The 11296-nt window shown below is 45.8% G+C and overlaps 2 protein-coding genes across 3 annotated transcripts in view; both read left to right on the forward strand.

The window, feature by feature from the left end:
* Window positions 1-307: 307 nt before the first annotated feature.
* Window positions 308-6533, forward strand: nfyal (nuclear transcription factor Y, alpha, like). 2 transcript variants are annotated; one of them, XM_083638652.1, is made up of 9 exons: window positions 308-398; window positions 1062-1166; window positions 2152-2298; window positions 2630-2770; window positions 2895-3000; window positions 3141-3292; window positions 4464-4637; window positions 5186-5296; window positions 5464-6533. In XM_083638652.1, the coding sequence occupies exons 2-9, from the start codon at window positions 1086-1088 to the stop codon at window positions 5527-5529; spliced, it is 978 nt and encodes a 325-aa protein (XP_083494778.1). In that variant the 5' UTR covers window positions 308-398; window positions 1062-1085; the 3' UTR covers window positions 5530-6533. The 2 variants fall into 2 exon arrangements, with proteins under 2 accessions (XP_083494778.1, XP_083494779.1); XM_083638653.1 differs by having other exon boundaries at window positions 5189-5296.
* Window positions 6534-7890: 1357 nt separating this feature from the next.
* ahcyl1 (adenosylhomocysteinase-like 1) overlaps window positions 7891-11296 on the forward strand; it is a 27648-nt gene continuing 24242 nt past the window's right edge. Inside the window, exon 1 of the mRNA XM_083638638.1 lies at window positions 7891-8307. Coding sequence (XP_083494764.1) covers window positions 8140-8307 — 168 coding nt within the window. The 5' untranslated portion in view covers window positions 7891-8139. The remainder of the gene's footprint in view (window positions 8308-11296) is intronic.

Raw genomic sequence — 11296 nt, forward strand, 5'->3', positions numbered from 1 at the left:
GGTGCTGCCAGCTGCTGGAGTGGAGGCGTAATTATTTAGGCCTGCTGAACATGGAGGTTTATCGTACGATGTAACTATTCCACCGCATATCATATTTTAACAGTAGTGGCGATTCGCAGGTAATTCGTATACAATGACAGCATTTACATCCCTGGAGCTTGCAAAGGAACAAACAACAAGGTCTGGTGGTAGGTAGGTTGAATGTAATGTGCAAATGATGACACCTGCCGGACGCCAAAGGGCGTTGCACCTGGAATCCTGCTTTATGTTCCAAGCAGCAGCTACGCACCTCCTCCCAGTGGCTGTTGTTCCATCGCCATTTTGTCCGCTCACTTTGGTGATTGGGCTTTTAAGCTGTACTAGAGCCAATCAGAGGGAAACCGGACAGCGAAGATACGGTAAGGGAAGGCATTGGTAGTTGTCAGCACGGATTGGTTTGTCATGGACCAACCAAATTACTAACCCCACTAAATGCAAAAATCGAGTGACAGTTTAGATTGCGACCGCTCCGGGGCTGGGCTGCCCATGGGTAGCCTGCAAATAAGTTCTTGTTGTTGCGTGGAAACATCATCTGTGTGGTCGACGACCGTTAGCTAGCTAGCTAAAGTCTAGAATCTCAAACAAAGGGAATGATGGATCACGTTAACAACACCCAGCTATTTAATGCTAAATCATGTTCGCTAGCACACATGGCTAGCATGACAACAGTAACGTTAACCAGCTCACTTACATTGATTTATGTTGGCTGGCCGACTGACATTAACCAGTCAACGTGCGTGTCGTGAATCATTATCTTTCTACGTTTTCTAATTCTGGCATCTGCCACGCTATAGTTCGCTAGCATAGCTAAACTGAGGCTAGTCGGTTAGCTCTCCCATAAAAATAACAACATGCCAGCATTATAACACCACACACAGCAAGCTAACAGCTGCTCTATGGGGGTGGAACTGGGCTTAAAACTAAGGACTATCGTTGGTTAACGCTAAATATCGTATGTCTTGCCAAATGAAATACATGAATCATCTAATCTTAACATGTCTGTTTGTCTCTAATGTCATAAGGGGGGATCACTACACTCACTAGCTATGGAGCAGTACACCACTGCCACAACTACAACTGGGGAGCAAATAGTTGTGCAGACTTCCAATGGACAGATCCAACAACAGGTGAGGATTTGCTCAAATAAAGTTGGTTTCGTTTTGAGCACTAAGTTTGTCACACAATAATAACCTGTGCTGGGTATCCAGAAATCACATCCACTAAATCACCTTGAGGTGACAGTCACCTTTTTGATCCAAAAAATAGGACACTTAAGTGAATGATTTCAGAGTAACATTAGTTCCTGAGTCTGCCCTGGTGTCTGTCACCATTTTCACACTCACAAACAATGAGTTTGCATCCCAGTGATAGATAGTGCCGAGAGGTGTTTGCGCTGTGTGGAGACTGTAGCTGTCCTGCCTTGTCTGTGCAGACACAGGGCACAGTGACGGCTGTGCAGCTGCAAACAGAGGCGCCCGTGGTGACGGCCTCGGGCCAGCAGGTGCAGACACTCCAGGTAGTGGTGTCACCGCCGCCCTGTGTCACCGTGTCACAACAGTGTTACAGCCCACACGTTTGCATGGTTCATATAATCATGACCCATATCAGTGCTGTTTGGTGTATGCTCTGTACTAGCATGTCCGATAGCTGCCTGAGCTGCATGTTCTTCACTCGGCACAGTGGGCTGTCAATGTGCTACTGTTTATCACAATTTAGTTTTCCATTTCTTGCCTCTTGCCTCTTTTTTTTAAAGCAGGTTTCACAACAAGCCAGACCTTGTTCTCCATGATGTGGACACACAGCCATCTAAAACATAGGTGTTATGGATGCATTTTGTAACTCGTAGGAGAACCTTGTGGGGTTCAGTGTTGTTGAATGTTACATGGAACTCATCTCATGCTCTCGCTGTCATTGTGAAATGGCTGTGGGCTCTTTCCATTTGGAATTTTGTATTCATTTTTATATCCCCCAAAACAGCTGGAATGACGGTAAAATCATTAAACACCATTAAGCAATATTTGACATCTGGGATGTTCCTGAATGACACCGTACGCTTTGCTAAATCATAGCCATGGTGTTAAGGTAACCTAAATTGTCTGTCTCTCCGTCTAGGTCCAGGGCCAGCCTCTGATGGTGCAGGTGAGTGGTGGGCAGCTCATCACGTCGTCAGGGCAACCCATCATGGTACAGGCCATGTCGGGGGGTCAGGGCCAGACCATCATGCAGGTGCCTGTGTCCGGAACCCAGGGACTTCAACAGGTGAGAGCTACAGTTCAGTTACTATATCAAGATCAGCATGCAAACTTGACTGCATTGTCCTGTACTGGGATGCAATGTTTCCTCTACAATTGTATTTGGGTACATGTGGAGGTGTAGGTCGGAAATGCTCTGAGACCTACTTTCACACCTATTCCAGGATCACTTCCAATGGCCATTGCCGTTTAAGAATGCCTCCTCTCCTTATTTGGAAATGTAGAACGATAATTGATTTAAAGGAAACATTGCTGGGACATGATCTATTTACCATCTTATTAAGTGAAGTGAAGTGACTCAAGCCAACCTGTGGATATTACTGTGTGCGCGTGTACAGATCCAGCTGTTGCAGTCGGGTCAGATCCAGCTGCAGAACGGGCAGACGCTGCAGCTGCAGGGCCTGCAGGGCCAGCAGGGTCAGCCGCAGCAGATCATCATCCAGCAGCCCCAGACAGCCCTCACCGCGGGACAGAACCAGGTCACTGTCCATCCCCGTTCTGAGTTCTGACCAGTCATGTTTTACCAGCTTCCACTGGCAAATCCTGTACATTATAAATATCATCGTTAATGAGTGCCTTCCCTCCTCCCCTGTGGTCCCACAGGGCCAGCAGATCCAACTGCAGCAGGGCCAGCAGCTGGCACAGACAGCTGACGGCCAGACCATCGTCTACCAGCCTGTCAATGCAGACGGCACCATCCTGCAGCAGGGTGAACCCATCTCTTCTCTACCTTTTGTGCTTTTGTTCCATTGAGTTTGTAAAAATTTAACAGCAGTACCAAGTATTCATCTTGATTAAGAATGGTGATGATGATGATGATGATGATGATGATGGTCCTTGTACTTGTAGGAATGATCACAATTCCAGCCTCCAGTTTAGCAGGTGCCCAGATTGTCCAGGCGGGCGGTGCCAATACCAACACCACCAACAGCGGCCAAGGCACTGTGACCGTCACCCTGCCAGTCTCCAGCAACATGGTTAATGCAGGTGGAATGGTCATGGTAAGACCCAGCACAGAGGTATCCAGCATCTCATGACCTACTTTTACCTAGCCTCACACAGGGTGGTGGGCTGTGTGGTGGAGGTCAAAGAATTCATAAGAGCACCAATGTTGCACACCAAATTTAGTTATCAGTAATTTTGTTTGTCTAAAGTTCTTACATTAGATGTCCCTTACAACTACACATTTCATTGTGACTTTTTAATCATCTGATCATACTTTGCCCACATTATACTGCCTTCAAATGGAACTCGTGAACTCGCCTACATGTCTCGTACACGACATTCTTCACTCGGATCGGAGCTTTCAGAAAACTTCCACTCACGAAGTCGTTAATAATGCGAGTGAGGCATTCATATGGACTCTCAAAACCAGATATGGAAGTTGTCATAGTAATGTAGACACATTTGAATAAATACAGCCACTGGAGATGCATTACATCCATTTTCAGGCCTATTGTGGACATACAGAGAAAAATCTGATTTTAAGAGTCAAGAGTCCACTTAAAAAACCTGTCAAAATGACGAATGTAACAATAGCCTTATACCGCATTCAAGACAACTCGGACCGCCGTAAGTTTCAACACGGAACCTCCGGCCCGGACAGATTTGCGTTCACGCTGCACCTCCCGCTCGGAGGGGAAACCAAACTGTTGCTATCGCAACCCGCATTAGCATGGTAGCTACCTACTAGCGAACAATGCTAACCGAACATGCTGAATGCTGAATTTCACACTGAGCGAAACACAGATGACACAAACACATATGAAACCTTAACATTACATAATTAAGACCTCAAATTGTGTGTTAAAACGTCAACAACCATCTTTATAATAATAATAATAATAATAATAATAATAATAACGATGCAAGTTGCCATTTTGATGTGGCTGTGACGTCAACTCGGAGAAACCGGAGCTCTGGATGATACCCGAATTTCCGAGCTGTAAGTCCGGCCTGAACGACCGTTCAATTCACTTTTTACAGGGCGGAAGCCATTTTTTCCGGCGGTCCGAGTTGTCTTGAACGGGATATTAGATGTCCTCGTCTATAATTCTGGGTCATGTGGCCACATCATGCACAAGTGCGTGTCTGTCTCAGTTTGTACTCCCCCCTTACCCTTTCCGCGCCAGAGGTTGTAAGCACTGTGTACCCCGCATGTGCCTCTCTCAGATGGTGCCTGGAGGGGGCACTGTGCCCACGATGCAGCGTATCCCCCTGCCAGGAGCCGAGATGCTGGAGGAGGAGCCTCTGTACGTCAATGCCAAGCAGTACCACCGCATCCTGAAGAGGAGACAGGCCCGGGCCAAGCTGGAGGCTGAGGGCAAAATCCCCAAGGAGAGGAGGGTAAGAGACACATGGGTCACCATCATCATACACCACACAGGTCTAGCTTTTCACTGCCTGTCTAAAGGAATACCGTGAACAACACTGGCACGGCAGTTGATTCCTGATAGAGACAGTCCGCATGTCTGGGAACGCCCATACAGGCTCTAGGAACGCCCACAATAGACGCTGGGTTAGCCTGGGGGCGGGGTAAATTCCCCCGTTCTATCCATTCAGCAAAGTTAGAATTTAGCTGATAGCCCAGCCCAGGCAGGCACGATCGGGGATTTAACCACCGCAGTAAACGCACATCTGAGCAGACGTCTTGTGTTCTGCTCTAGAACCCCCAAACCTGTAGTTTAGAGCCGCAGCACCGTCTTTCGGTGAGTCAGCCCATGAGATACATCGGTGGTTTTACCCCACTCGTGCGCCAGCCGTTTAACATTATGTGGGCGTTCCCAGACATGCGGACTGTCTATGACGAGACGTGGCCTCGACCTATGGAGTTGGGACACGGTGTCTGTTCACTGTGAGCTGTGGTCTCATTCACCACTTTCTTTCTGCCCTAGCAGAAATACCTCCACGAGTCTCGCCACCGTCACGCCATGCAGCGCAAGCGGGGAGATGGAGGACGCTTCTTCTCACCTAAGGAGAAGGAAGAGATGGCCGCTTTGGCCCTGGTAAGGAAACCTAACATTACCTGTAGTTTATCATTCACTATAAAACACAGTCGGTCCAGTCTGTAGGAGTGTTATCGTTTTGTCAGCCAAGGTACTGAATCTACCTACTTTATTTAATTGTAATGTTGTTTCCGTCAATCCTTCTCTCTCTGTCCTCTCTGGCGCAGGCACAGCAGGAGGCGGCGCAGGCAGCAGCAGACGAGACAGTGGCTCAGATGATCCGAGTTTCATAGCGCCAACGCCTCCATCTGTTAACTCCACCCTGCCTGAGACTCTTCACCCCCTAGCTAACCCCACCCCATCTGCTGCACCTTTTCCACTCACCCGAAACTCTTCACCTGCCCCGTCATGCACCAAACCATAGCCTCGCCATCTGGTTTTTCTTCTCCCTCATCTCCTTCATTGGTCTTCCAGGAGCGTGGCCACGCTGCTGCTGAGCCTGTGGAGGATGTTCTCCCTGCTCAGCTGACCCAGCAGAGCACTTAGGAGCCCGCTTTTGCTCGTCAGACGGACATGATTTTGGACAATAGTGAAATGTGAAGTTATGCGGAACCGGGTGACCGAACTCGTGGAAACCTTGGAAATGACAGCTATGAAGTCACACTCTGTCAATCGAAAAGGCTGAATTCGTCACCAGTGGATGCTTGTTGCTTTTAAGTATTTTTATTTCCTTCGGTAAATGGTACAGATTTAAGTTTGGTTTGTTTGTTTTGTTCCCAGAAATACAATGACGACATGTGAAAAGTGAATTTATGACACACTTGTGCCCTATATATTTTATGTGATGTCCTGTTTGTTGAGAATTTTTTCTTTCAATTGACATTTGGGGGGGACGGGGGACTAAGTCCAACATTAGTCCATTGAGAAAAGACTTAAATGTGATACTGATGTCAAGATATTGTACAGAATTTATTTTCCCCCTAATGTGTATCAACTGTCCGTAATAAGTTGGCCAATTATCTGGATGTATTTTATACAATCTTTTTCATGATTAGACTCAATGTTTGTAGAAAAACAAAATAAGACAACTCATTCATATTCACGTTGTATCATGTAGTTACTTATGCATTGTCTGTCAATCCACATTAGGGGTGTGTGTGTTTTTTTAATTTAATTTGTAGATAATAGCATTTTTTAAACCATCTGATGCAGTCCTACAATGATAACATTTTGTAATAATGGAAAAAAAAAAGTTGGACGTTGAACTAATGAAATGTGTGTTCATTAAATTGTATCAAAGTGTTCATGTTTATTTGTTACCTTTTCTCCACTACCAATTTTGTGTCGTCTTGAGATGGCTTGGTTACACATTTATAACATAGTACAGATTTAAGAACTTCACGTCAAGCTGTGATACATACTGTTTTTGTTTTTTACCATTTGGCTATTTCCATGCACACAGTCCAACTCAATACTTTTTTTTTTTTTTTCACCTTTATTTTACCAGGAAAATTACTTGAGATCCAAGATCTCTTTTTCGAGTAAGACCTGGCCAAAATGGCAACATCCATAAAAACAAAAAACAAGACGCAAGCACAACAAGAACATAAAAGGTAATACAGTCATGAGGAGAATTGAATGTGGGTTGGAGCAGTTAAGAAAAAGGGGAGATGAGATGGGGGGGGGGGGGTAGAGGGGGTTAGGGTAAAAGGTAGGAATGAGGAAAAGGGGGTTGGGTGGGGAGGGGTTGTATACAAGATATTAAAAACACTTTATACAGAAAAGCAGTGACATTGACCCATCACATTATTTAAAAAGTCCGCGACTTGAGTTTTAAAATCAGGAAAGGTGATGAGGTTAGCTAGTTTTAGGGTTTTTTGTAGTTCATTCCAGGCAGAGGGAGCAGAAAACATGAAGGCCCTTTTCCCAAACTCTGTGCGAGTTTTGGGTACTGAGGCATGGAGGAAGTCCTGGGAGCGTAAACTGTAAGATGGGTTTGATGTGATGGAGATGTAGGAGCAGATGTAGGAGCAGAGATAAAGGGGGAGCTTACCGGCTCCCCCTTTAGCTTTAAAATACTGATGTTTTAAAGCTTCTTTGCTCAAGAAGATACAGTAAAGTCATATCAGTGCTCCAGTCTGCACCTGCAGGTGGGTACAGGTTGATCCCAGACTGTCTTGAAGCTTTCCAGACCTGTCCTCAGCAACCAACAGAGACCACCAGCACCAGCTCACATTTACTGTCTTCAACCAATCTTTATTTAAACCTTGTTGAGTTCATGATTTCAACCATTTTTAGGGAGGGGGTGGGGGTCATTGAATGGCCAGGGAAACCAAACAGTGTTCAATGTCATGCTTTTGCTGGAGGGAAACAAAACTAGTAGGAATATTTCCACTAATTCCCGACATTCCTTATCGATATCATTAATTTTGAAATAAGTAACGGGCCCAACACGGATCATTTTCATCCCCGCCGATGCTGATTGGATGAACACCGCCCACTTGTTCAGGTGACAGCCTCGACACACCGCCCCTCCCCCCTGTAGATGCTGCGTGCCGTCTGTGGATGACAGCTGACCTGCCTGCCTGGACCATCGGCCTGCTGGACCACAAGAAGTGTTTCCCACACTGCCCATCATCACAAAGCAGCAGAGAGGATACAATAAAACGGCGATCGTCAATCGTTGTTCCGTGCAAGGTCAGCTGGAGGTGCCTCTGTGCTTCTTTAGTTAGTGACCCCCCCCCCCTGCTCGGACATTTTCCAATGCAACACGAAGCGTGACCAGGACGAAGACGAGGGGAAGGCGACGGACTCGACACTACTCTTATTATCGGACGTCATCATTATCACTAGCTAAGACAGACCATCGCTCCAACGCGCTAGCTCGGTATCACCCGAATGCCATGACGGAGGAGGTGAAACAAGCCACGAAATATGTCAAAGAAACCGAAAACGTTGCAGAGAAATACTCCGCGTTGACAGTGAGCAAAAACAGCGATCTGAATATGAACGTGGGGGACTTGCCCTCCGCAGCCTTCACGGCGGTGCCCACTCTGAAATCCGTCAAGAAGGTAAGAGAGAAACGTGATCCCCATCGCCATTCACTGTGTGTCGCTAGTACTGACGTGTAGGCTGGGACATGTGAGGAGGTAAATCCGCGTTGATGCGCATAATGTGCACTGCAGCAAAGTCTACCACGCAAAGGCCTGATAATCTATTAGTCTGTGTGACTGTGACGGTAGCCTATTATGTGTTCATATAGCACCAGCTGTTATCATGTTCATTTCCAAGGTTGATGGACCTGTCTGTGATGAACCCCACCACCATGCATTTGTTATTGTGTGTGCAATGAATCACGTTATTTATTTAGTTATCCCACTGAAGACTCACACACACTATCCCAACCCAGCATCATGCATAACGCGAACAACTATTTTAACCATAAAGGACACATTATGAACTGAAGAAGGATTTGCAAAAGCTGTGCAATAATGCACCAGGAATGCAAATCAGTGGGCTAGTAGACAGCTTATGTATTTACACGTCTAGCAACATTGTATCAGCCTCAACGTTGCAAAGCAGCTTTGATCAAAGACCTGAATATTGTTCAAATCTGCTTTTATGTAGCCAAATGCCTGGTTATTTTAATCACAGTCAAAGGTTCCACGTGATGCTGCTGCTCGGGGCATCTGCACACTGAAGGAACACGTGATCATAAATACTTGAGGGTATACACAGTATGTGGGGGTGGAGATAATAATGGAATCACCTAACACATTTATGAATTTCAAGTACCTAATGAGGCGTAGTAGTTAGGGCCACGCTTTGCCTTCACAGCTTCACTCTTGCTTGGATTCCCATCATGCAAGTCCTGATCTGTGTAGTGGGATATCAGAGGAAAGCATCCATCCACTCCAGTGCTTTGAGGGATGGAGAATATGGAAATCTACTATTTGTACTTACTTTGTGTTCCAGTTACTTCCCATACAAGTTGAATGTATAGCCTATAATATATTATAGCCTAAGCTTGTATGTGGTGGTGATTGGGGAGGCATTTGACTCATCTCGTCTTCTGTGTTTATAACATACCATTGCCACATGCCCTTTCACACAGGTGCATTGAATGCACCACCTACAGTACAGCATGTACTGTATTCCCCTGGCCGTTATACAACCGTCCAGACAGAGCGAACAATCATCGAGTCCCTCGAGCATGCTGCTCAGTGCTCATACTGTAACGGATTCACCAGCAGCATGCTGCTCAGTGCTCATACTGTAACGGATTCACCAGCAGCATGCTGCTCAGTGCTCATACTGTAACAGATTCACCAGCAGCATGCTGCTCAGTGCTCATACTGTAACAGAGTCACCCAGCAGCATGCTGCTCAGTGCTCATACTGTAACGGATTCACCAGCAGCATGCTGCTCAGTGCTGCTCATACTGTAACAGATTCACCAGCAGCATGCTGCTCAGTGCTGCTCATACTGTAACAGATTCACCAGCAGCATGCTGCTCAGTGCTGCTCATACTGTAACAGATTCACCAGCAGCATGCTGCTCAGTGCTCATACTGTAACAGAGTCACCCAGCAGCATGCTGCTCAGTGCTCATACTGTAACGGATTCACCAGCAGCATGCTGCTCAGTGCTGCTCATACTGTAACAGATTCACCAGCAACATGCTGCTCAGTGCTCATACTGTAACAGATTCACCAGCAGCATGCTGCTCAGTGCTCATACTGTAACAGATTCACCAGCAGCATGCTGCTCAGTGCTGCTCATACTGTAACAGATTCACCAGCAACATGCTGCTCAGTGCTCATACTGTAACAGATTCACCAGCAGCATGCTGCTCAGTGCTCATTCTGTAACAGATTCACCAGCAGCATGCTGCTCAGTGCTCATACTGTAACAGATTCACCAGCAGCATGCTGCTCAGTGCTCATACTGTAACAGATTCACCAGCAGCATGCTGCTCATACTGTAACAGATTCACCAGCAGCATGCTGCTCAGTGCTCATACTGTAACAGATTCACCAGCAGCAGGCTGCTCAGTGCTCATACTGTAACGGATTCACCAGCAGCATGCTGCTCAGTGCTCATACTGTAACAGATTCACCAGCAGCATGCTGCTCAGTGCTCATACTGTAACAGATTCACCAGCAGCATGCTACTCAGTGCTCATACTGTAACAGATTCACCAGCAGCATGCTGCTCAGTGCTCATACTGTAACGGATTCACCAGCAGCAGGCTGCTCAGTGCTGCTCATACTGTAACAGATTCACCAGCAGCATGCTGCTCAGTGCTGCTCATACTGTAACGGATTCACCAGCAGCATGCTGCTCAGTGCTCATTAGGGGTGGGAATCGCTGAGTAGCTCACGATACGATATCGTCACGATACTTGGCCCTCGATAACGATATATCACGATACTGCGATACTGCGATACTGCGATATATTGGAAGACGATACATCACGATACCTGTGTAACAAGTGAAAAAAATACCTCTGAAGGCAAAAAATCATGTATTATGCATTTATTAGCAGAATTGACATGAACTCTCTGAGTTCACTCACTCACTCATACCATTTTCGATACCACGGAGGAAAAGTTACACATTAAGTCTTTTTATTATTACTATTAAAACAAGAAAACCTATATAACCTACCTACCTACCTATATAATTTCTAAAAGTAGATATTAATGATCAAACATTTCCATTCATGTAGCCTACAGTAGTTATGTTTTTGTTTCAACTACAAACATAAATAAAGTCAACTTGAAACTATGTTTCAACTACCACACACAGCATAATATTTTAGCCTGTTTATTAAAAAAAAAAAAAAAAAAAAAAAAAAATTAATTAATAAACATATCGATACTTGGCGCCAGTGTATCGATAACGTATCGCGGGTGGAAATATCGCGATAACGTGGGTATCGATATTTTGTCCCACCCCTAGTGCTCATACTGTAACAGATTCACCAGCAGCAGGCTGCTCAGTGCTCATACTGTAACAGATTCACCAGCAGCATGCTACTCAGTGCTCATACTGTAAC

Source organism: Poromitra crassiceps (genome assembly GCF_964638095.1).
Source record: "Poromitra crassiceps genome assembly, chromosome: 6".
Classification (NCBI taxonomy): Eukaryota; Metazoa; Chordata; class Actinopteri; order Beryciformes; family Melamphaidae; genus Poromitra; species Poromitra crassiceps.